Below are 23138 nucleotides of genomic sequence, written 5' to 3'. Positions count from 1 at the left end.
GGAGTCAGGATTTGTGTTTATTTTGGTAGAAATTGAGAAAAATGAAAAGATGCACAGTTGAAGATAAAATAGTGAGCATAGCCCTGGAAAGTTGGAAGTGGGCAGGGCAGAGAATGAGGTGCTGAGCAGGCTGCCCCACACACACTCCAGGAAGTCACAGAAATTCTGAGGAGTGCACCAAACTGCGCAGAGATTGTAGGCAGTGAGGAGCTCAAGGAGTGGGAACCACACACTGACATCTGAGTTGCAGTAGAGAAGTCACCTCTGCTTTAGCAGCTTTGTTGATGAGGCAAGTGTGTGTGCTGGGATAGTTGGAGTAGGGCCTCCCTGCAAGCAGACCCCACCCCTGTCTCATGGAGCCAGGGCATTTGTGCACTTGGAGGGAGCCTGAAAAATGTCTGGACCTTCAACTTTGCAGATGGGGTGATGAGCCCTGGGAGGAAGAATGTACATTCTCAGGGTCACCCAGTGGGCTATGGCAGAGCTGGGTGGCTCCTAATCCAGGTGAGAAAGAGGCTGGAGTGGCAGGGACAGGAGAGATACACCAGGGGTGGGAAGGCAGCTGGGCCTCTCGTGCCTGGCTGATGGTGGCGGTAGGGGAGGGCTGACCAGTCGCTCCCAGGGCCTCCTGCATGCTCTGCCCGGAGGTGCCTGACTGAGCTGGCCACAGATAAAGAGACAAGCTCCGGATGTTGCCTGGAGTGAGAACAGCAGAGAGAAGGCACCCATCAGGCATCCACAGTCCCCAGCCCCCCAGCTCTACCACCCTAGCTGTTAGCAGAGGATGACATTCTTTCATGGGGAGGTGGGTCGCAGCCTGCAGAGGCCCCTCCTCCACCACCAGTCCTCTGACCCCACCTCGGGAAAGCCCAAATGCCGAGCTCCTGGGTGAGTCCTCTCGGTCTGCCCAGAGCCCCTGCCCTGCCAGCCTAATCTAGACCTCTGGTTCTGGTGGGGCAGCAGCCACCTGGAGGTGTCTCTAGCTCCCACGGGTGAGTGAAGGAAAGAGTGTGGTCCTCCTGGGCCAGCACTTCACGGGTCAAGCTCTGCCAAGGCCATGGTGGCTGAGGCACCAGAGCTGCCAGCACCCTGAAGCACTTTATGAGAGGCAAACACCAGAGTCCACCTTCAGTGCGTTGCAGAGGAGGGTGCAGAGGAGGCGGGGGGCCCTCAGAGGGATGGTGTGGGCATGGATGAGATGCTTAGACAACCTGACCAAGTCCTTGGGAGCTGTGAGGATGGGATGACCCTTTCTCTACCCCTTCTGCCCAAGTGGAAGCTCACAAGGGCATGAAAAGAGGATTCTGGTCTCCCTGAAGCCAGAGAATCTTAAAATCATGAAATCTTAGAATGTTTGAATCATAGAATCCTAGAAATGCTTGATATTGAGATTCTGGAAATAACTGGAGTGTAAGATTTTAAAATATGTTTTAATGCATGATGCTCTTTTATTTACCATTATAACTTGGAGAATGAGAAAATATGTTAAAAATATACTAGTAGTTTTCTTTAATGTTTTGGCTTTATTTTTACTTTTCCAAGTTTTCTCTGTTTTCCAAATATTTGCAATGAGCATGGGTTATTTTTAAAATGAAAAACAACAACATGTAAAGATAGCACTCTGCCTTTTATCACCAGAGGCAGTGCACTCTTGTAACTTGAGTGGAGGCTAATGATGTCCTCTTGTTAGGGGCAGTCCTTTTTCCCCCTGATATGCAAAAATATTGAAGCATAAGCTTTTTAAATCAGTTGCCAAAATATAAAAGTCTGGCACTTGTAGAATCTTAGGAAAAAGACACCAACCTTCCCAGAGAGGTAAAGCAGCCTAAAACTTTTAGGTCAGGAGAGCCTAGAACTTTTGAGAACAGGAGCTCTCAGAGGACTTCAAAATCACCTGGCCCAGCTCCTCCATTTATATCTGAGGACTCTTGTGAGAGGGCAGAGTCTTGTGTGAGGTTACCTTCTTCTGTGGCTCCCATATCTGCCAAGGGCGGCAGAGCATCTCCTGGGTGGCAGGCAGGCAGGGGGCCATGTGGTGTTGCTGACCACTCCTGACCCTTGCCCCAGTGCTGTCTCAGACTAGAGGTGCATCTGACGGAGGCTGGCCAGATCCAGAGTCTGGCCGGATCCAGAGGCTGGGGGCTGCCAGCTTTGTCTGCATACAGTGTATCCACCTGGTCAGGAGGGAAGAGCAGAGAAGCCCTTGAGAACAGATGGTCGCAGGAAGTACCTGGTATAGGGGAGAAACTAAAACAGTGTGTTTTGAATGAATGTATGTGTGAATGAATCAATGAGTGATTGTGATGGTCTTAGTGAATAAGAGCCTGCAGTAGGTCATACCTGGGACCTGAGTCTTGGCTGTGCCACTGAAGCCGACACACCTCCCAGGGACACTGTACCCACTGTACACTCTTGTTCTTAGCAGCATTATCCGCAACAGCCAAAAGGCAAAAGGACCCAAATGTTCATCGATGGATGGATCGATAAACACAATGGACTATTACATACAATGAAATATTATTCAACGTAAAAAAGGACGGAAATTCTGGGACTTGGTACAACATGGATGAATCTTGAGGACACTATGGTAAGTGAGGTAAGCTAGTCACAAGATGACAAATAGTGCATGATTCCACTTATATGAGGTACCTAGAACAGTCAAATTCATAGAGACCAAAAGTAGAAGGGAGGTTGCCAGGGGCTCGGGGAGGAGGGAATAGGCACTTATGGTTTAATGGGTATAGAGTTTCAGTTTTGCAAGATGGAAAGGGTTCTGTGGATGGTTGGTGATGATGGTGACCCAACAATATGCCTGTCTTTAATATCACTTCCCAGATGGCTCAGTGGTAAAGAAACTTGCCAATGCAGGAGACGCAGGAGTTGCAAGTTTGATCCCTGGAGAAGGAAATGGGAGCTTGCTTCAGTACTCTTGCCTGAAAATCCCATGGACAGAGAAATCTGGCGGTCTGCAGTCCATGGGGTTGCAAAGAGTGGGACACTAAGTCACTGAGCATGAGTGATATTACTGAACTGTATCTTAAAAATGGTTAAAATGGTAAGTTTATATTAAAAGTACATAACAATCAATTCTATTAAGAAGTCATTTTATTCTCAAGTAATGGGGAAGATTAGGGGAGGATCAGAATCATCAAGTGTGACTGAATCCATGAGTTTGTCTCTTGGAACAGTGATGACCAATGATGGTGTCATCTCAAAAGCCGACATTCCTTCCCACTCAACAAAAAAATCCTAAGAGCAGATGGTGTTTATTCCAGTTTGGGTCATATGCTTATCAAATCCTTGAACCAGTCCCTGTGCCCAGGGATGCAATACTCCGGTTGGATGGAGCTAAGTTTCAGGCCCACCTGGAAGGAGGGCAGGGGACATCTAGGCACCCCAACAGGGGCTTCCACAGTGGGTAAGGAGACTGGATCTCAAGGAAGACCTAATAGCAGAGAAGATTGGAAGGGAAAATCTGTCTTCTTGCTTCAGTCAGAGCAGCAAAGGGAGGGAGAGGAGAAATTTCAGAGCATGAGCCAAAGAAAATTTAGAAGTGACCCAGAAGTGGCCATGGGATCCTGACACCCAGCAGAAGTCCCCTTGATGAGCCTGAGAGTTGGCAGCTGGCAGGAAGTAAGGGACACTGATTGAGGAGCCCACAGCCCTGGGTTTGAATCCACTACTTATTGGCTGTGTGAATTTTAATGTTACCGCTGCTCTGAACCTTGGCTTTTTCTACCTGTGAAACCTACCTTCGGGTTGCTGTGAGCTCTGAATGAGATCAGATCATCCCAGGCAACCAGAGGTTAGCCATCTGTGTTTTTGCAACAGAGCGGTTTCCCATTTGCATGTCATGTGTTTATTTCCACAGTGTTTCTATGTGCACTTGGTTCAGTTCAGTTCCCTTATCTTTCTCCTAACAGATTGCAGAGCTGCTGAGAAAGATCTCATCTGTTCACAGTCTACCCTCAAAATACACAGGTAAGAAGCCAGACCCGGAATGTCTTCTCTTTAAATACAGTGACAATGGGTGCAAAGCCAGGCAGTGACACAAGCATTCTGCAGGGAGTTGCGAAAGCAAACACAAGATGGAGAAAGCAAAATAAATAGATTTGAAGGATGGGCTAAGAAACTTAATTTTTTCTTTAGAGGCTACACCTTAAGATTTTTTAAAAATAGCAAGTGTCTCCATTATATAGTTGTATATTTAAAAATTACATATGTATTTTCAATTATACATATTTCAATTAAATATATTTTTTAATTTGGCTGCACCAGGTCTTAGTTGTGGCATGAGGGGTCTTTGATCTTCCTTGTGGCATGTGAACTGTTAGTTGCAGCATGTGGGATCTAGTTCCCTGACCAGGGATTGGACTCAGGACCCCCGCATTGGGAGTGAGGACTCTTAGCCACTGGACCACCTGGGAAGTTCCCTAAGAAACTTAAAATGGAGGTACACTCCAGAGAATAAGAAAATTATGATACTCTGCAGGGGCAGATGTATGATTCTACTAATACTAATACGGTGTATCTAGAGTAGTCAGACTCAGAGACAGAAAATAGAGTGCCAGGTCTTGGGAAAAGGGATAAATGGGGAGTTATTAACGGGTTTCAGAGTTTCAGCTTTGCAAGATGTAAAGAATTCTGGCGATGGCTGATGGTGATAGTTGCACGTGGTGTGAATATAGTTAAAAACACTGAACTGTACACTTCAAAGTGGTTTAAATGGTTCATTTTATGTTATGTATATTTTACAAGAAAAAAAATTGGAAAATTTTTGTGGGCTTTCTGGGGGCAAACTAGTGGCAGGGTTGAGGACAGAGCAGGAGAAAGTCAGCGAGATGGCATAGTTTTTGGTTTTGTCTGTATGTTTTGTTTTTGGCTGTGCCACTTGGCATATGGGATCTTAGTTCCCCAACCAGGGATCGAACCCCGACCAGGTTCCCCGAACCTGTGCCCTCTGCAGTGGAAACATGGAGTTCTAACCACTGGACTGCCAGAGAAGTCCCAGGGCATAGTTGTTATATATGATGCTGCCACCAGGGAAACATCCCTAGTAGCCAAGGACCTTTTAAAAACCAGACAATTTAACACTGACTATGAAGTTTTTTGCTGGATTCACAGCAAATCCCCACCCAGTCCCTGTTCTTGATTGAAGCCTGCTGAGCACAAGTTTTGTGTGAAAGGGGTTCCCTGAATTGACATAGGGAGAATGGCAGCAGTGCTGGAAGTGTAGAATGGAGCCACAACCTGTGGACAGAACCAAGTCAGTAGAAGTAGGAGCGCAGAGCCATAGTGACCATGACATTGTAAATACTCAATGCCAATCCCCCAGCTCCAACCAAGAAATCCGCAGAAATCTTAAGGAAGACATTGGATTCCCAGAGAGTCAGGGCCACTTTCTCTATATCTTAAAGGATAGAGATACCCTAGCTGCATCTGGGTCATATTTATGTAATATCCCTTTCCTTTTTGATTTTGTCAACCACCATTGTGCTAACTCTGTGCTCGTCCTGAATATAAGCACAACTTTTGGTGAGGGTTACTGTTCATAAGGCAGCAGAGTCCCGCAGATAGACGCAGGGATTCTAGAAGCAGACGTGTTGTGTTTGGATCCTGGATTTTCACTTATTATGTGGCCTTGGGCAAGCTGATTCACCTTTCTGAGTGTAACTCAGTTTATTCATCTAGAAAATGAGAGTGATTCTCTACCTCCTAGGGTTTTGGGTGAGCATCAGATACAGTATCACATATAAAGTACGTACAACAATACACAGAGTTCATCACTAGCTAGTCCTGCCCCAGTGTCTGGTAGGAATTCAACCGTTGCTATGGATGAGTCTTCTAAAGTGGCCTGTGAGTTCCCCACCTCTGTGCTAATCTACCCAGAGCCCTGTGAGTCCTGGCTTAGGGATGAGCACAGCCCTGTCTACTGCTTGCCCTTTGATTCTCTGGAAGCGAACAGAAGCAGGGAAGCCCCACACAGGGAGGCTTTCTCCATGGGAGTCGGGATGGTCTGGTTCAGCTCATCCCCTTCCTGGAGCAACCTACATAAGCACAGACCTCCTGCTGATGGGAGAGTGGAACTGTCCTCTTAAGGGGAAGACAGTAGTTTAATGGGCTCCTCGTGATAACAAAACCAGTACTGCTGTTGAGGACTTAGGGACGAAGTCTTCGAAATCAGGGGCTTTTCTTGAGCGAGGTGGGCAGAGCGGTGCAAACTCCTCAGCCCTCTGCCTCTGCCGCCTTCTCTTCTGGGCTTTGGCTGGAGTGCACTCGAAGAACTTGAGCTTTCCCAATCCTCTCTGGGGTGGGGAGGTGGGGACACAGCAGGCAGGAGAGTGTAAGGGAGCTGCCCAGGAGATCTGGGGAGACCCCTGCTCCCCTCTAGGCCCCAGTGCCCAGGTCAGGCCAGGCTTCTGCTCAGGGTCCCCAGTCACCTGGGAGGGACTGACACCCTTCCCCCAGCCTCACCGCCACCCTCTACTACATCTAGGTCGCACTGCTACATCCAGGTCACAGATGTCTGCACAGTACCTACCCTGTGTCAGACACTCGCCCTGTCACACTGGACCCCTTTACAGTCTAGTGGGGAGAGCAGTGTACGTCAAGAATACCTGTCCTCTCTCCCTGCAACCTTCTTCCCTTTACCCTCCTGCCCTGGTCCAAGGCACCCTTCCTCCCTCGTCTCCCTCATCCCCTCTGGACTTCCACAGTCCATTCTCCACATAGCCACCCGAGGGGTCCCCCCATGCCCTGATAACCCTCCAGTGAACCCCATGCATCCTGCGTGAGACCACACACCTGACCTTCCCTGTGGGGAAGGCCACAGCCTGTGGGCTGGCCCTGCCCACCTGTCTCACTTCTTACCACTGTTCCCAACCCACAAGGCTCCAGCCACCCTGGCCTGCATGCCGGCTCTTTCACCCACACACCTGGCAGTGGAAGCTTTGTCACAGGCTTCCCCTTGACTCACAGAGGGTTGGATCCTATCTGCCTCTCGGCTCAATGGACCCTCGCCATGCCCTGCTGCCCCTCACTCGCAAGTCCTTCTGACTTTCCTCAGTTCAATTCAGTTGCTCAGTTGTGTCCGACTCTTTGCGACCCCATGAATCGCAGCACGCCAGGCCTCCCTGTCCATCACCACCTCCCTGAGTCCACCCAAACCCATGTCCATTGAGTCAATGATGCCATCCAGCCATCTCATCCCCTTCTCCTCCTGCCCTCAATCTTTCCCAGCATCAGGGTCTTTTCCAATGAGTCAGCTCTTCGCATCGGGTGGCCAATGTATTGGAGTTTCAGCTTCAACATCAGTCCTTCCAAAGAACACCCAGGACTGATCTCCTTTAGGATGGACTGATTGGATCTCCTTGCAGTCCAAGGGACTCTCAAGAGTCTTCTCCAACACCACAGTTCAAAAGCGTCAATTCTTCAGCGCTCAGCTTTCTTTATATTCCAACTCTCACATCCATACATGACTACTGGAAAAACCATAGCCTTGACTAGACGGACCTTTGTTGGCAAAGTAATGTCTCTGATTTTTAATATGCTATCTAGGTTGGTCATAACTTTCCTTCTAAGGAGTAAGCGTCTTTTAATTTCATGGCTGCAGTCACCATCTGCAGTGATTTTGGAGCCCAGAAAAATAAAGTCTGACACTGTTTCCACTGTTTCCCCATCTATTTGCCATGAAGTGATGGGACCGGATGCCGTGATCTTAGTTTTCTGAATGTTGAGCTTTAAGCCAACTTTTTCACTCTCCTCTTTTACTTTCATCAAGAGGCTCTTTAGTTCTTCTTCACTTTCTGCCATAAGGGTGGTGTCATCTGCATACCTGAGGTTATTGATATTTCTCCCAGCAATCTTGATTCCAGCTTGTGCTTCCTCCAGCCCAGCGTTTCTCATGATGTACTCTGCATAGAAGTTAAATAAGCAGGGTGACAATATACAGCCTTGACGCACTCCTTTTCCTATTTGGAACCAGTCTGTTGTTCCACGTCCAGTTCTACCTGTTGCTTCCTGACCTGCATACAGGTTTCTCAAGAGGCAGGTCAGGTGATCTGGTATTCCTATCTCTTTCAGGATTTTCCACAGTTTATTGTGATCCACACAGTCAAAGGCTTTGGCATAGTCAATAAAGCAGAAATAGATGTTTTTCTGGAACTCTCTTGCTTTTTCAATGATCCATCGGATGTTGGCAATTTGACCTCTGGTTCCTCTGTCTTTTCTAAAACCAGCTTGAACATCTGGAAGTTCACGGTTCATGTATTGCTGAAGCCTGGCTTGGAGAATTTTAAGCATTACTTTACTAGCGTGTGAGATGAGTGCAATTGTGTGGTAGTTTGAGCATTCTTTGGCATTGCCTTTCTTTGGGATTGGAACGAAAACTGATCTTTTCCAGTCCTGTGGCCACTGCTAAGTTTTCCAAATTTGCTGGCATAATGAGTGCAGCACTTTGACAGCATCATCTTTCAGGATTTGAAATAGCTCAACTGGAATTCCATCACCTCCACTAGCTTTGTTCGTAGTGATGCTTCCCAAGGCCCACTTGACTTCACATTCCAGGATGTCTGGCTCTAGGTGAGTGATCACACCATCGTGATTGTCTGGGTTGTACAGAACTTTTTTGTCCAATTCTTCTGTGTATTCTTGCCACCTCTTCTTAATATCTTCTGCTTCTGTTAGGTCCCTACCATTTCTGTCCTTTATTGAGCCCATCTTTGCATAAAATGTTCCCTTGGTATCTCTAATTTGCTTGAAAAGATCTCTAGCCTTTTCCATTCTATTGTTTTCCTCTATTTCTTTGCATTGATCGCTGAGGAAGGCTTTCTTATCCCTCCTTGCTATTCTTTGGAACTCTGCATTCAAATGGGTATATCTTTCCTTTTCTCCTTTGCTTTTCGCATCCTGTCTTTTCACAGCTATTTGTAAGGCCTCCTCAGACAGCCATTTTGCTTTTTTGCATTTCTTTTTCTTGGGGATGGTCTTGATTCCTGTCTCTTGTACAATGTCACGAACCTCCATCCATAGTTCATCAGGTATTCTGTCAGATCTAGTCCTGTAAATCTATTTCTCACTTCTGCTGTATAGTCATAAGGGATTTGATTTAGGTCATACCTGAATGGTCTAGTGGTTTTCTCCACTTTCTTCAATTTAAGTCTGAATTTGGCAATAAGCAGTTCATGATCTGATCCACAGTCTGCTCCTGGTCTTGTTTTTGCTGACTGTATAGAGCTTCTCCCTCTTTGGCTGCAAAGAATATAATCAGTCTGATTTCGGTGTTGACCATCTGGTGATGTCCATGTGTAGGGTCTTCTCTTGTGTTGTTGTAAGAGGGTGTTTGCTATGACCAGTGCGTTCTCTTGGCAGAACTCTATTAGCCTTTGTCCTGCTTCATTCTGTACTCCAAGGCCAGATCTGCCTGTTACTCCAGGTGTTTCTTGACTTCCTACTTTTGCATTCCAATCCACTATAATGAAAAGTACATCTTTTGGGGGTGTTAGTTCTAGAAGGTCTTGTAAGTCTTCATAGAACTGTTCAGCTTCTTCGGTGTTACTGGTTGGGACATAGACTTGAATTACTGTGATCACCCTGTTATTTCCCTTATGGCACCATCACCCTCAGGTGTCTTTGTGATCTGCACGTCTCTCCCTAGGATGTATGCTCCAGGGCAGCGGAACCCATTTCTGAATTCTCCCCCAGTGATCCCCAGAGGCTAGCACCTGGGTATTAACTAAGGATCTGCTGAGTGGATGGGTGGATGGATAAAATGAGCAGCTTCTTTGGGCACGGGCCCATCTCTAGGGGGGTCCTTGAATCCCCCAAGGGATCTAGCCATGGTGGACTCAGTGAGCCCCCAGTGCTCTGCTGTGAGGACTCTTACCTGGTTTTTCGCTTTTTGATAGAGGCGGTGTCTTCATCTTCTTCAAGGATTGGCTAAAACCAACACAAGGAGAGCTAGGAAGGTCAGGCTGCAGCCAGGCAGCCAGCTGAGTGACAGGGCAGGCGGGGAAGTGGGGAAGGTGCCCCTGGAAAAGGCAGCAGAGCCAGCAGGTGTCTGTCCAGGGATGGCCCCACCCTGAGCAGGACCCCCAACAACTGTGGCACCATCACTCACTGTGGACACAAGGAACCAAGGCCCTTCTCTAGGGGGCTGTAAGAGAGGCCACTGCACTGGTCCTCCCTTGGCCTGCTGCTTTCCTGTAGATGGGAACCCTAGTGAGCCCTGGTGAATTACTGACAAGCATGGATAACGCTCCTATTTTGTATAGGCTCTGAACGTCAGCAAGCCTTTTGATGCACCCGATGTAATGTTTCTTCTCTATGATTTAGGAGAGGGGATTTTTGAAAGAGTGAAACTGAGGCTCACAGATGGGAGGTGGCTTACCCAAGATCACCGTGAAGGTCCTTTACCACTGTGTCTCCACTGGTCTCCAGGTAAATAAGAAAACCAAGTCTGGGGCCAGAACAAGCACCTATACCTTCAACACATTCAAGCCAGCACAGCATCCCGCCTCCTTCTTCCCAGTCTGCCCAGTCTCCAGCCACTCCCAAATTTCACATCCACTATCACTTGGAATTCCTGGCTTTCTCAGCCCTCCTCACTCCTGACTTGCCCTACTCTTGCATTTGCTTGTTCAAGATACACATCTCCATGTTCACCCCCACTCTACTATGTGACAATCTCTGGGCATCTGCCTTTCCAACCAGCTCCTCGGTGACTGAGTGCTGCTGGGCTAGGAAGTTGGATAACCCTGAGTCTGCATGCATGCCAAGTTGCGTCAGTCTTGTCTGATTCTTTGTGACCCCATGGACTGTGGCCTGCCAGGCTCCTCTGTCCATGGGATTCTCCAGGAAAGAATACTGGAGTGGGTTGCCATTTCCTTCTCCAGGGGATCTTCCCAACCCGGGGATCGAACCCTTGTCTCTTATGTCTCCTGCACTGGCAGGTGGGTTCTTTACCACTAGCGCCACCTGAGAAGCCCAAGCCTGAATATGAGTCCCAGCTTTTCTGCTGCCCACCTGGGTGACTTTGGGCTGTCATTCAACTGTCCTGAGCCTCAGTCTTTTCATTTGTAAAATGGGAAGCCATACTGCCTCCGTGGGTGGCTGCATGGACTAGAAATGTGTTAAACACCCAGCCGTGTCAGGTACACACAGTGGACACTCAGGATCGCTGGCCTCATGGCTGACACTCAGGCCCTGCTGCCCTGCTGTGTATAACCTTCCCTTATCTTCCCCTTCCCCAGCTTGTCATTAATCCTTCTTTCAGCCATCAGGAGGACTTAGTACCAGCACAGAGTTACTTCTGCCTGCCTTATGTTACCCTTCCTTCTCTGCCTATGTCTTCCCAAGGCCCAGGAGCTCCTGGAGAGCTTGATGTATGTGGCTTATCCAGCTCTGTTTTTCTACAAGTGATGCAGGTCACTGCCCCGACCCCCCCATATCCTCCAAAGCAGGCCTCTGGAGTCTGGTCTGGCAGAGAAAGCCTCTGAGCTGTCAGGTGGCACCAGGGATTCCAGGCAGAGCAGGGCCTCTTCCTCCAGTGCAGGCACAGGCAGCCCAGGCTCTGCCCTCCTTCCCCGGGCCTCCTCAGGCCACATCTGGGCGGACAGGTGGCTGAATATGAGGGAGCAGTTCCAGGAACAGAGGGGCAGGTGAGGGGTATGACACCCACCTGTAGGGTAGCTGGTACATCTGTTGAAGTGAGTCTTGAACTTCCAGGAGCTGGTTCAGGAGTTTTTCTGCTGGCATGGACACTAGGGGTTGGGGAAGGAGCTGAGCCACCGCGGTCTGCAGAAGTCCTAGTGCCATGTCTTTCTCTGTAAGCACAGCCAAGGTGGGGGGGGGATGCTCAGGGGCAAGACCTCGGCCCCTGTCCTGTTGCTGGATGGGACGGGCAGGAGCAGGGCCTCCAGCTCTTCTGTCCCACAGGAGCCCATGGGGAGGGCCATGTGTCCCTCTGGCCCCTATGTGTGCAGCATGCCTCAGCCTTCCACACTTTGCTCATGTGTACCTTGTTCTTGGTTCACCTGCCATCACACCCCCTGGCACTCTGGGAAGCCTGCTGGGGACCCACCTTCCTCCTCCCCTTCCTCCTCCACTCTCTGGTCCAATCAGCTCTCTGGCTCTCATTGTTCCTCACCCCTCTACTTAGATACACTCTCCACTCACCATCCCAGTGTGTATGTGTATGTCTGTTCACAAGTACACATGTGTGTGCTCCTATGTGTGTGTATTTGCATGAACATGTATATCCATTCATGGGTACACATCTGTGTGTGCTCTTACATGTGTGTATTTGCATCTCTGTGCATACGTGTTTCCCACAGTGGTGGATTAAGGACTGTCTGTCTCCCTCCCAGGGTGCGAATCCTATGGTCAACATGCAGGAGGGTTCGCTCTAAGGAGCAGTGTCATGGAAACCCTGCAGAGGAATGCGGAGGAGAGGGCAGTGATGTTGTCTAGCTGGAAAAGGTTAGTTTGTGGCTCCAAAAAGGAGGAGCAGCCCCCGTGTAAGGCCATTGGATAGGAGCCGAGTGACATCTGAGTCCTGCAGAACCAGAGGACACGGCCCTCAGCAGCCTCCAGTCAGATGAGGACCTGGGCCCAAGACGGTGTCCTCACCCTTGGCGGGCGCATGGAGTAGCCAGAACTGGATAGCATTCAAGGAGTCTGTCTGCAGAATTTGCGAAAGCAGTTCCAGGATCTGTGGGCAGGAGGACAGGCCTGGGTCAGCGTGGCCGGACAGCATGTTCTAGCCGGTAGCACACCCCCTCCCCATAAAGTGTTCTCTCCCCACATCCTTGGCTAGACTGGCCCCCACGAAGGTCCCTGCCTACCCTCTGCATGGACTTTACACTTTGTAGAAAGCTTTCTCTGCCAACAGCCCTGGAGGAAGATTCTTTACCCCCTTCCTGGACAGATGAGGGATCTTAGGAGGACACTTGGCAGAGATGCTGTGGCAGAACGAAGCCTCTGAGTCAGTTTCTTGGACCCCCCATCCCTGAGCCCTGTGTGGTTGTACCCCAAGGTCCCTCACTGGGAAGGCAAGGTCAGAGCTGGCTGTCAGCTCCTCAGAGACGCACCGAATCCCGAAAGCCTGGATCCTTGGTGTGGGAATTTCAGGGACCTCACAGGTCTCCCCTCCCCGAAGCGCCCAAGCTCAGAGTCTGGAGATGTTAGTGAAGAGGAGGGCTGATCCCTGTGGATGGCTTGAGGGTTGGAGCCAGCTGGTTCTGTGTACCGCTTAGTTGGCAGCCCCTTCCCGCCCAAGGCTGGGCTGTCTTCGCTCCCAGGGGCCTTCTCAGCCCACTCAACCTCCCACATCTTTGATACTTCAGGGCCCTTTCCCCCCTGCGTCCTCCAGTAAAGGGTCAGCGGCAGGAGATCCAGGCCTGTATGAGGAGGGCTACAGGCGCTCCCTAGGCCAGACTGCTGACAGCGGCAGCGGCCACGTAGAGCCAGGGCCTGCAGTGGGTGGTGGAGCTCCTGGAGTCCTAGGAAAGTGGGGTCCCCTCAGTGTTTGGTGGCCAGTCTCCCCAGGTCCGCCATGTCCCTGGCAGAGTGGGAACTGGGCCAGGCCTCGCCCCAGGCGTCTGCCTGCTAGGCTGCCCATCCTCTCCCCCGGGGAACTCGCCTGCTGAGGCGACCCCCACCCCCCATCTGCCTGGGGCCCTCCTCCATTCTCCGCATCCAACTTACCTGCCCTGTGCCCCCTCCCCACTGGACCTGAGAACCTACTTCCAGGCAAGGTGAGGCCGCCCTATGGTGGAGAAAGCACTTTGTTTGAGCCCCTGCTAGGCCGCTCCTTCTCTGGGCACCTGGGGCACGGGCCATCACCTGGTAGGGCCTCAGCCTCCTCATCTGTGGAGTGGGGATTCCTGCCCTGTCTGCTCTGTCTGTTTCTTGAGCTGTCATAAGGTTCCAAGGGGACTGCGTGCTTTAAAGCACTGGTCACGGGGCAGGTGCCAAGATGCTGCCACAATCTGGCCTCTCCTGGAGAACACGTATACCTCTGAACAGGGACTCACACTGCCTTGCCCACTGGCATGAGTCCTGCATGCATCCCAGGCCCTAATGGGAAACTCGAACACAGAGGAGGGGTCTTTATGCTTCGCTGCAGCACAGACCAGACCCCTTCCAGAGTGTCCCCACACTGGGGACCCCTGGCTGGGACCAGCCTTGCAGGCTGCGGGGGCAACCTGCTGGGTGTGGTGAGGACGCACCAGGCAGGGCCTCCACCTCCAGACAGGCCTCCACCTGCATGCTTCTCATTACACTACTGTGGCTCCCTTCCTTAACTCATCAAGTACTACTGCGGGGCCAGACCTTGTGATAATGCATCTGTTCTTCCAGTTTGACTAAGTGATAGAACTAAGGTCCCTAGAAAGGAAAGGACTTAGAGGTGGAAAGGCTCACACAGAAACCTAGAGGCAACTGGGGATTGCAGTCCAGGCTCCTGACTTCCAGAGCTAGGGTTTTTGAGTCTTAGGGACAAGACCTTCTCCCTGGGAGAAGCCATACTTGAAAGCACTTTGCAATGGTCCTAGTTGGGTCTCCATGAGCCTGGGAGCAGGTTCCACCAAGTTCTCTGCCCTCAGATGAGGGCCTCCATACAGTCCACAGACCCCAGCTTTCCCAGCACCTCACCATCAGCTCCTGATCCTGTAGGACGAAGGTCTGGTCTCCATCTCTGCTCACAGGCTGGTTTCGGCCCTGGTGGGAGTGGCAGCGGGCCATGGCCCGGGTAGAAGCAGGGATGAGCCTGCCAGTCTCTGCTGAGTACTTTGCCCCCTGTTCCCGCTGAGGCTCCTCCTTCTGCTGGGGAAAAATGTGGCCAGAGAATCCAGGCAGAGAGGGAGAAAGAAGAGAAAGCAGAGGGGAAAAGGTGAAAAGAAGAGGAGGAGGCCAGGGACCCAGAATGTCAGCCAGGCCAGCCTCAACCTGTCTTACACCCCACTCACCAGTGGGGGCAGTCCTTCCTTTATAGCCGTTGCTCTTCCTCTTGGAATTTTACTGAAGGTCAGCTGCCCCCACCCCCATGGTCCTCGGTCCTGCCTGGGTAGGCCCTCCCTCAGGTCCCTGCCCTCAGCCCATCAGAGATTTGAAAATAGTATCCTGCACCAAGGCCCCCACTGCCTTCCTTAATTCTTAGCTCAGCTGCCCCCAATCTTGTCCCCCACAGCTTAGCATCCTTTCTTTGCCCTGGAAAACCTTCCTGAAGCACATGGTCACGAGGCCTGGGACCTCCTGCCCCTGGAACTCCAGTTAAGACTGGTAGTATCCTTCTCTCCATTTTATTTATTTTTAATATTTATTTATTTGGCTGTGCTGGGTCTCAGTTCTGGCATGGGGAATGTTTTAGTTATGGTTTGTGAACTCTTTACCTGTGGCATGTGGGATCTTCCTGGACCAGGGATCGAACCCGTGTCCCCTTCATTGGCAGGTGAATTTTTAACCGCTGGACTACCCATTTTAAAGATAAGAAAACTGAGGCCCAGCGAGCTTAGCTGAGTTACCCTGAGTGTTACAGCAAGTTAGCTGTGGAATGAGGACAAGAACTCTGCTGCCCAAGACAAGGGTAGGACCAGTCTCAGCCAACAGGGACCAGGCCTGTCCTAGGACCAGTTCCAACTACCTTTAAGCTGCCTCCTAATTGTCTTTACTGGTTTATCAGCAAATAGCACTCAGGCTACCCCCAATCTCTCTGAAATCCTGCAGTGATTCTCCACCCCTTTGTCAGGTAAAACGCGAAACTAAGTTCAGAAATGAGAAGCAAGCTGATCTTGCCCACATCCAAAGTCAGCCCCCCTCCGACTCCTCTCTCACTGCTGCCCACTTATCTCTTGTACTTTTAAACCCTCCGTTTTCTAAGAAGATGTCCTGTATTTTCTAGCTTGCAAATGAACATCTGTGCCACGTGCCTCCACCAGGAACGCCTCCCCCCGTCCTCTTCCAAACCATGAGCCCTTCCTGGATTTCTCCACCAGGTACATTGTGTCCTCTGAACCCTCACTCTGACCCTGTCCCTTGGGTTGTATTCAGGGACCTGTCCCCTCTGCCAACAGCAGTGCCTCCCGCTTTCCTGAGAAGGTTTGCTCTGTACTGGTGTGATTGGAGTCATGTGGGAAGGATTTAGTTACAAAGGAGTGGGTCCATTTCATCTCTTCTTGGACAGCTCCTTTGTTCTGCACCCACCTCCTTGCTCTTCAGCTCATTCTCCTTGGTGAAGATGGCCACCCGGGAAGCCAGGTCCTTCAACTCCTTCTTCCAGGCCTCTGGGAGGAGGGGGCAAGATCTGGCCAACTGATCCCAGGGATCTCCCTGTGCACCCTCCCTTTGCGCTGAGTGTGGAAGGGGGATAGGTGGAAGAGCCTCCCCTCCTTCTCGCCCTCCCACCCAGCCTCTTAAAGGGAAGGGTATTTTCACAGCGCAGGGGGTGCCCTTGAGGGAAGGAGTTGGAATCACACTATTGGTGGGTGGGTGGGTGTGCTTGCTGCTGACATTTGTGTCCCAGCCTGTGTCTTAACTGGGAAATGCTGGAGAATATTTGGCTACGTGTACCGAGATGTTTGTGATTTAGACTAGCTTTGCCTCTTTTAGGAAAATGAAGCCAGGGCAGAGATTCAGTCGATAGGCTGTGCCAGTTGCTACAACACTGAGTAACTCCTGGCCAGGCTGGTAAAGAGCACTGCAGGAAGCCTTCTGGGCCCCTCTGCTCCTTCTCCAGGATTCTCCCTGCTCTTCGGGGAAAGAGAGGCTTGGCCCAAGTGGAGGCGTCTGAAATGCTGCCCCAGCACTCTCTATGGCTAACTGTTCTGACTGGCCAGTGCCTGAGCACACAGGTTACAAAATTCAGTATTTCCAATACTGTTCCTGGCTAGAGCTGGAAGTCACATGTCTGTTGCCCAGATCTGTTTGTCCTCCGCTTGTTCTGACTCCTCAGACACCTCAGAGCCAAGCAGGGGTGCATTCCTGAGGACCTCGGACCCCCACCCACCTAAGAGCCATGGCCCTTTCCTTCTCAGGCACCTGCCCAAGCCAGGCAGCCCTTGGGGACAGGTATAGCCCCAAGGTAGCCCCAGTACCCACCAGAATAAAGCCGGGGGTCCCGATTGGACTGCGGGTCTCCAACAGGCACTGAGATGGTGGGCATCCTGATCAGGTAGCGGGATAAGAGTGTGGCTTGAGGGGAGGTGGCCAGAGAGAGCTCGTCCTTGACGACACAGACAGGCTTCCCGGTGAGATCTGTTAAGGGTTGGAGGCAGTGGGAAAGGGGGCCTGAGTGGACCCCAAGAACTACAAGAAAATGGGAGGAGACTGGTGGGCAGGGAAGCACTCAGCCCCACTTCTTCCAGTAAACACAATCCCAGAGATGGCTAGGGCTGGGAGAGCCTCTCAACTGCTCTGACCTTACCCCTGGGGACACTGAGCATGGCAGCGAAAGGATGGGCTCAGGGTCACATAGTGAGACTGGCCGAGGGGAGATGAGAACCTGGGATACCTGGGACCCTCATCTGGGGATCCCTTTGGTTTTCTGTGACAGGGTAACGAAGTGCAGGTGTGAGCGCACAGAGTGTGTGGAGCACATAGAGGCAGGCAGCTTCAAGAAGAGGAGTGGGAGCAGGGCGTTAAGCCACAGTTTGTGGCAAGAAGGGCCTGGGCTCAAGCCATAGGGGGCAAGACCCTCTGGATAAAACTTCATGCCATCTGTCAGCCTTGCTGGTCTGAGTGTATGGCAGCCTGGGGGTGGTGAGAGACAGTTTACATGTGAGGATCCTCCAGGCTAAGGTCTGTGTGGGATTATAGCATCATTGGCTTCCCAGGTGGCACTAGTAGTAAAGAGTCTGCCTGCCGATGCAGGAGACGAAAGAGACGTGGGTTTGATCCCTGGGTCGGGAAGATCCCCTGGAGGAGGGCATGGCAACCCACTCCAGTATTCTTGCCTGGAGAATCCCTTGGACAGAGGAGCCTGGTCGGCTACAGTCCATGGGGTGGCAAAGTGACTGAAGTGACTTAGCATGCGTGCAATGGCATCGTTAGATGGTTAAGCTTTGGGGAGCAGCGTGGTTAGGACTTAACCGCAGTTTCTCACTCTCTCCTCCCGGAACACTTTCCTTTGGTGCCAGGACCCCTCTCTCTCCCAGGTCCTCCTAGCTCACCAGTCGCTGCTCTGCTGCTTCCTCTTCATCTCCTCAACCCCTTAACCTTGGGGTCCCCAGATTCATGCCAGGTTCTCCTCCCTAGCCTCTACAGGGTCCTGTGATGATCCCCATCCAGCACACCTATTCAAACACCACTCCCATTTGAGTGGCTCTCACATTTGCATCTCTGCCTGAAACTGACCCTACTGCCTACTTGGCACCTTCCCTTGGACTTTGCCCTGCTCCTTGGACTTCTAAGAGGCATCTCACATGCTGCATCTCCCAGCATCTCAGACCAAACCCCCACCCTTCCCCTCCTCCACTGGCCCCATCTATAGGCTCCTCTATCTTAGTCAGCGCAAACCAATTTTCCAGTTTCTTAGACCAAACACCTGGGAGTCAGCCTCACTCTTCTCTCCCTCTTGTACTCCATTTTTAACCCATCATCCAAGTCTGTTGGCCTCGCCTTCTGTATCTCTCTAGAGCAGGGCCACTAACTCCTCCACTGCTATCTCTCTGGTCGAAGCCAGTGTCCTTTCAGAAGCCAGCAAAGCACTTCTGTTACTTCTTTGATCTCAACCCTCTGATGGCTGCCATCTGACTCAGTGAGATGGCTTAAGGATGACCATGGTGAGCTCCAAGGCCCACTCTATGTGGGCCCCGCTGCCTCTAATGCATCTCACTTCTCCTCCTTCTTATTCTGCTTCAGCCACACCCACGTCCTCACTATTCTCCAACAGGAGGCTCTTCCCTCTGCCTGGGACACCTACCCGCTGAGATCCAGATGGGTCATGACCTGTCTTCCTTTAGTCTTTGCTCAAATATCATGCTGTTGGTCAGGCTTGGCTCTGTATACAGCCTTGGCACTTCTGACCTTCTGACACCTTATCTGTTTCCTATTCTTCCCCACTAAAGGTCGGCTCTGTGAGACCAGGGACTGTCTGTCTTGCTTGGTCATAATGCCAGGACCTAAAAACGTGCCTGACTCACAGTTCACACTCATTAGATCTTTGATGAACAAATAGCTGAGTGGATGAAATGGCCTGAGTCAGAGAAGAAAGCACAGCTCTGGAGCAGAATATTCATCCCTTTCTCTGATTTGTAAGGTGGGAGAATCAGCAGTGACGTAAATCCTGTAGGGCTCTGCAGTCTGCCCTTGGAATCCCCACCCTGCCCCAAGTAGTCTTGGCTTGGCCAAGAGTGGCTGGGTCCTCCCTTTTCAGCGGCCCCCCGGCCCCCACCATCAGGCCCTGGCCTACCCCAGCCCTACCTTGGATGTGGGTCACGTGCTGGGGCTGGGGGTGGTGCCTGGAGAAGAAGGAGTGGTGGCTGAGGCGACCGAAGCGGTAGGCACTGGGGGTTTGGGGCTTGGATGTCCTCACTGCCTCTTGGATCAGCTCGAAATCCACAATCCCTGGGATCATCAGTTCTTTCTGTGGCCCGCCGTCCCCGTGGCTCCTTGGCCAGCACCCCGACTTCTTTTCCGGTTTCGGCTCAGCCTTTGGACTGAAGGAGAGGGCCAGGGAGAAGCAAATGGAGCCCCAGGCAGCGGTGCCCACCCGAGCTTATGGGAGTCCATTCCTGAGATACTCTGAAAACTGGGTAACAGATTCCACCACCACCCCCATGGCACTAGAACCAGGCCTCCCCCAAGGTCCTTTCTCAGCCATGCCATCCAGCCCTGGGGAACCTTCCATTTTTCTATGATGCCTGAGTTGGGAGCCAGGATCCATGATGGAATCTCCCAGGACCCCAGTTTTCTCTCAGAAACCATTTCCAAAGCCAGAAGAAGAAGCCGTAGACCCACCTCCTGATCCAGATCCCTGGATTGGAGCAAAGGTACATTATGTACACCTCCAGGGCCAGGGGGCTGACCATAGCATGGGCCCCTCCCCAAGCCAAACAGTTTGTGGCCCAGGAGAAGCCAGCTATAGGCTGTCACCCGACCCCCCTTGCCCTCAGGGGCAGTTTTGGCCCAGACTCAGCATCCAGGAGCTGATGCCAAGGCCATACTAGGCCAGCCAGTCCTCTTCCCATGGGGGCCCCCCCTGGGAGCTGCAGAACTGTTGGGCTGGCTATCTGGGCTGCGTCGCTGTGGGGAAGCTTCAAGCTCTTGCTTCGCTTCGCTTTGCTTCACTGGAGACAGGCGTCTCAAGTTCTCCGTCCTCCACCTGCACCCCTTCCCTCTCCTGAGGATGCTGTGCCTCCCCGCAGAGGAATAGGTAGAGTCGGTCCAGCAAGGATCCAGGGGTGGGCTGCTCTCCTTCAGGGGCCTGGTGGGACCACCTGCCTGCTCGCTGTCTGCTTCCCCTTCTGGTGGCCCTGGCTGAAGGGAGGCCCTCTGGAGGTGTGTAGATGGACTCTGGATATGCTAAGCAAGGTGTTTTGCCCCAGGGCCCTCTGAGGATTTTGCTGACCAGGCCCCTGAGTTTCCTGTTCCATCCTCGATTCGCTTCTAGGGGATCTGGGACTTAAAGAAATAAAGTAAACCTTCCCTGAACATCACTGTTAGCTGACCTTCCCTGCCCCCAATTAACAGTGAAAGTCACCCCCTGAAACCCCTGGAATGTTTATGCTCCTGCTCCCAGCCACCACACCCTCTCCCAACCCAGGAGGGTCCCTGCCTGTGACCTGTATTAACTCAGGCCTGAGAACCCATTGGGCGCCTGACTGATAGCAGAGGGAAGGTGACCTCCACTTGGATCCTCAATCTGTTGAGTTCTTTTGTATTCTACCCTCCCCAGTTCCCTCCATCTCCTCCTTCAGCAGGGAAGGCACTGGGGACCTTACCTCAGCAGTGAATGCTCTGCCAATTGGGCCCTCAGTTCTGTAGCCATTGGAGGGCCTCTAACAGAGTAAAGACTGGTGCTCTTAATACGAGTGTTGAAGATGGATAACAGGAACAGACACTTTAGGGGAAAAATTGACAATATCTTATTAAATTGAACATTTGCATGCCATATCCCAGTATAACCCAGCAATTGTGTGTGTGTGCTTGCTAAGTCACTTCATTCGTGTCTGACTCTTTGTGACTCATGGGCTGTAGGCTGCCAGGCTCCTCTGTCCATGGTATTCTCCAGGTAAGAATAGTGGAGTGGGTTGCCATGCCCTCTTCCAGGCGATCTTTTCAACCCAGGGATTGAACCCGCATCTCTTATGTCTCCTGCATTGGCAGACAGGTTCTTTACCACTAGCGCTACCTGGGAAGCCCTAAAATTGAACGTTTGCATGCCATATCCCAGCATAACCCAACAATTCCCACCCCAGAAATATACCCCAGAGGAACTCTTGCAGATGTGTAAGAATATTCAAACCAACATTGTTCAAGTTAGCAAAAACCTGGTGACAGTTCACATGTCCAATGGCAGAAGAGTGGATAAATATGCTGTGGTCCATTCAGACAATTGAACATTATATTGCAGTGAAAATGAATGAACCACAGCTACATGCAACAACATAGATGAATCTTACAAATGTAATGAATAGTCAGGGAAAGCAAATTGCAGAAGACCATGTAGCCTGAGATCCTTTTTAAAAATAAAATTTAAAAGCAAGCAGAATTATCATAAATGTAATAAAAGCAATGAAACTCCAAAATTCATGTAGTGGCTATTTCTGAGGGCAGATAAAGAGCAGAGGGAGGAGAGGAGCACATAGGATGTCTTGGTGGTGGTATTCTAGTTCTTGGTTTGAGAGGTGCTTTTACTGGCATTCATCATATTACTAAATAAGCTAGATGACATGAATGAAAGATAAGTGTCAAAGCCAAATTGACACTTCAAGGTGATTATGAATCTGTAAGTGTAGTGCTGGGGTTGCAGGTGCCGAGGATGGGTTGGGCAATCAGTACATTTGAGAATTAACCCTCTGAGTCATAGAATCTGCAGGGGACCCCAGAGATTCCCCCAGGGCTAGGCTTCCATCAGGTTAGGGTGGAGGGAAGCAGACAGCACTGCCTGAGATTGGGGAAGGAGGGAGACTTTGAGATCAAGGAGTGAGGCACCCTGACTCAGTCTCCTGATCTTTCCCTAAAGACAAAACCAGTTGGTAGGGCATCCTTGGAAGGGAGTTTGGACATCCTTGATGAAGGGGTTAGGCTCTGGAGCAGCGGTTCCCGGCCTTCTTGGTACCAAGGACTGGTTTCGTGGAACACAATTTTTCCACAGATTGGGGAGTCAGGGGGAATGGTTTCAGGATGAGTCAAGCACCTTACATTTATTGTGCCCTTTGTTTCTGTTTTATTACATCAGCTCCACCTCACATCATCAGGCATTAGATCCGAGAGATGGGGGACCCTTGCTCTAGAGCACTTTGATGCTGCAGGGCTGAGAACAGGGCATTTACAAGCCCCATACCCACCTGCCTACAGGAAAAGGAATTGACACAACAGAGACTTTTAAAAATACTTTTGACTGTGACCATCGTAAGAAACTCATTTTTATATCGTAACCCAATTCACACACATGCACACACACGTGTGCATGTACTTGTGTGTGTATGTGAAACTGAAGCAGTTCTTGCCCTTATTGTATATGACACATACCGATAGTTTCATCCTACTTTTTGTCTTCATTTTGTCATTATCAAATTCAAACTACTATATTGATTTTATAAGCCACTGTGGCTATCACACAGCTGCTGGGAAGAGGTCAACAAGGCCTCTAGTGGGCCCAGCCTGCCTTTGCCAGAGCGGGACAGGCTGGGCCCCACTGCATCTGCCTTTGACCTTCCTTCCCTCTCCCCTTGGGTCCCCAGTTGGCCAGGCACAAGGGGCCTGAAGGCTGATACCAATTCAGAAACAGAGCTTCTCTTTCCCACTCTGTGCCCTCCGCCAGGCTGACCCCTGAACTCACCAAGGAAAGTGGCCGCTATAATATGTGGGTGAGTAGTCCTTGCTGCCTGAGCAGGAAAGAGCCAAAGGACATGACAGCGGGAAGCCTTGTCAGTTCTGTGGGTAAGCCTGTTGCTTTGTGACTGCATCAGCCAGTGGTT

The 23138-nt window shown here is 51.0% G+C and overlaps 1 protein-coding gene across 47 annotated transcripts; it reads right to left on the bottom strand.

The window, feature by feature from the left end:
- TBATA (thymus, brain and testes associated) lies at positions 1–23096 on the bottom strand. Of its 47 annotated transcripts, XR_014076123.1 has the most exons (14): positions 23000–23096; positions 20937–21055; positions 19954–20616; positions 19417–19652; positions 17095–17250; positions 16201–16280; positions 14653–14820; positions 13705–13765; positions 13089–13499; positions 12628–12709; positions 11678–11822; positions 9884–9936; positions 1961–2174; positions 1–696 (listed from the first exon to the last, which is right to left on the bottom strand). XR_014076123.1 is itself a non-coding variant. In XM_081567327.1 (13 exons), the coding sequence occupies exons 3-13, from the start codon at positions 20022–20024 to the stop codon at positions 6095–6097; spliced, it is 1677 nt and encodes a 558-aa protein (XP_081423453.1). In that variant the 5' UTR covers positions 20025–20616; positions 20937–21055; positions 23000–23096; the 3' UTR covers positions 6071–6094. The 47 variants fall into 47 exon arrangements, 36 of the variants coding, with proteins under 36 accessions (XP_081423617.1, XP_081423453.1, XP_081423473.1 ...); XR_014076169.1 differs by lacking the exons at positions 1–696; positions 1961–2174; positions 19954–20616 and adding exons at positions 6071–6305; positions 13843–14087; XM_081567327.1 differs by lacking the exons at positions 1–696; positions 1961–2174 and adding an exon at positions 6071–6305 and having other exon boundaries at positions 14653–14823.
- Between the last annotated feature and the right edge of the window lie 42 nt (positions 23097–23138).

The sequence above is a fragment of the Giraffa tippelskirchi genome, chromosome 2 (genome assembly GCF_054371585.1).
Source record: "Giraffa tippelskirchi isolate mGirTip1 chromosome 2, T2T-mGirTip1v1.2.pri, whole genome shotgun sequence".
NCBI classification, from domain to species: Eukaryota; Metazoa; Chordata; class Mammalia; order Artiodactyla; family Giraffidae; genus Giraffa; species Giraffa tippelskirchi.
Note: the sequence above shows the minus strand (reverse complement) of the source record. Positions and strands in the feature narration are given on the sequence as shown.

Excerpts from the sequence above, each read along its gene's own strand:
- TBATA (XM_081567314.1), bottom strand. The coding sequence starts at position 20,983 with ATGGCTACAGAACTGAGGGCCCAATTGGCAGAGCATTCACTGCTGAG. Across the intron at positions 14,824-16,200 it reads ATGAGCTGAAGAGCAAGGAG|CAGAAGGAGGAGCCTCAGCG; the intron begins GTGGGTGCAGAA and ends ATTTTTCCCCAG. Across the intron at positions 12,710-13,088 it reads ATCCAGGCTTTCGGGATTCG|ATCCTGGAACTGCTTTCGCA; the intron begins GTGCGTCTCTGA and ends TCCTGCCCACAG.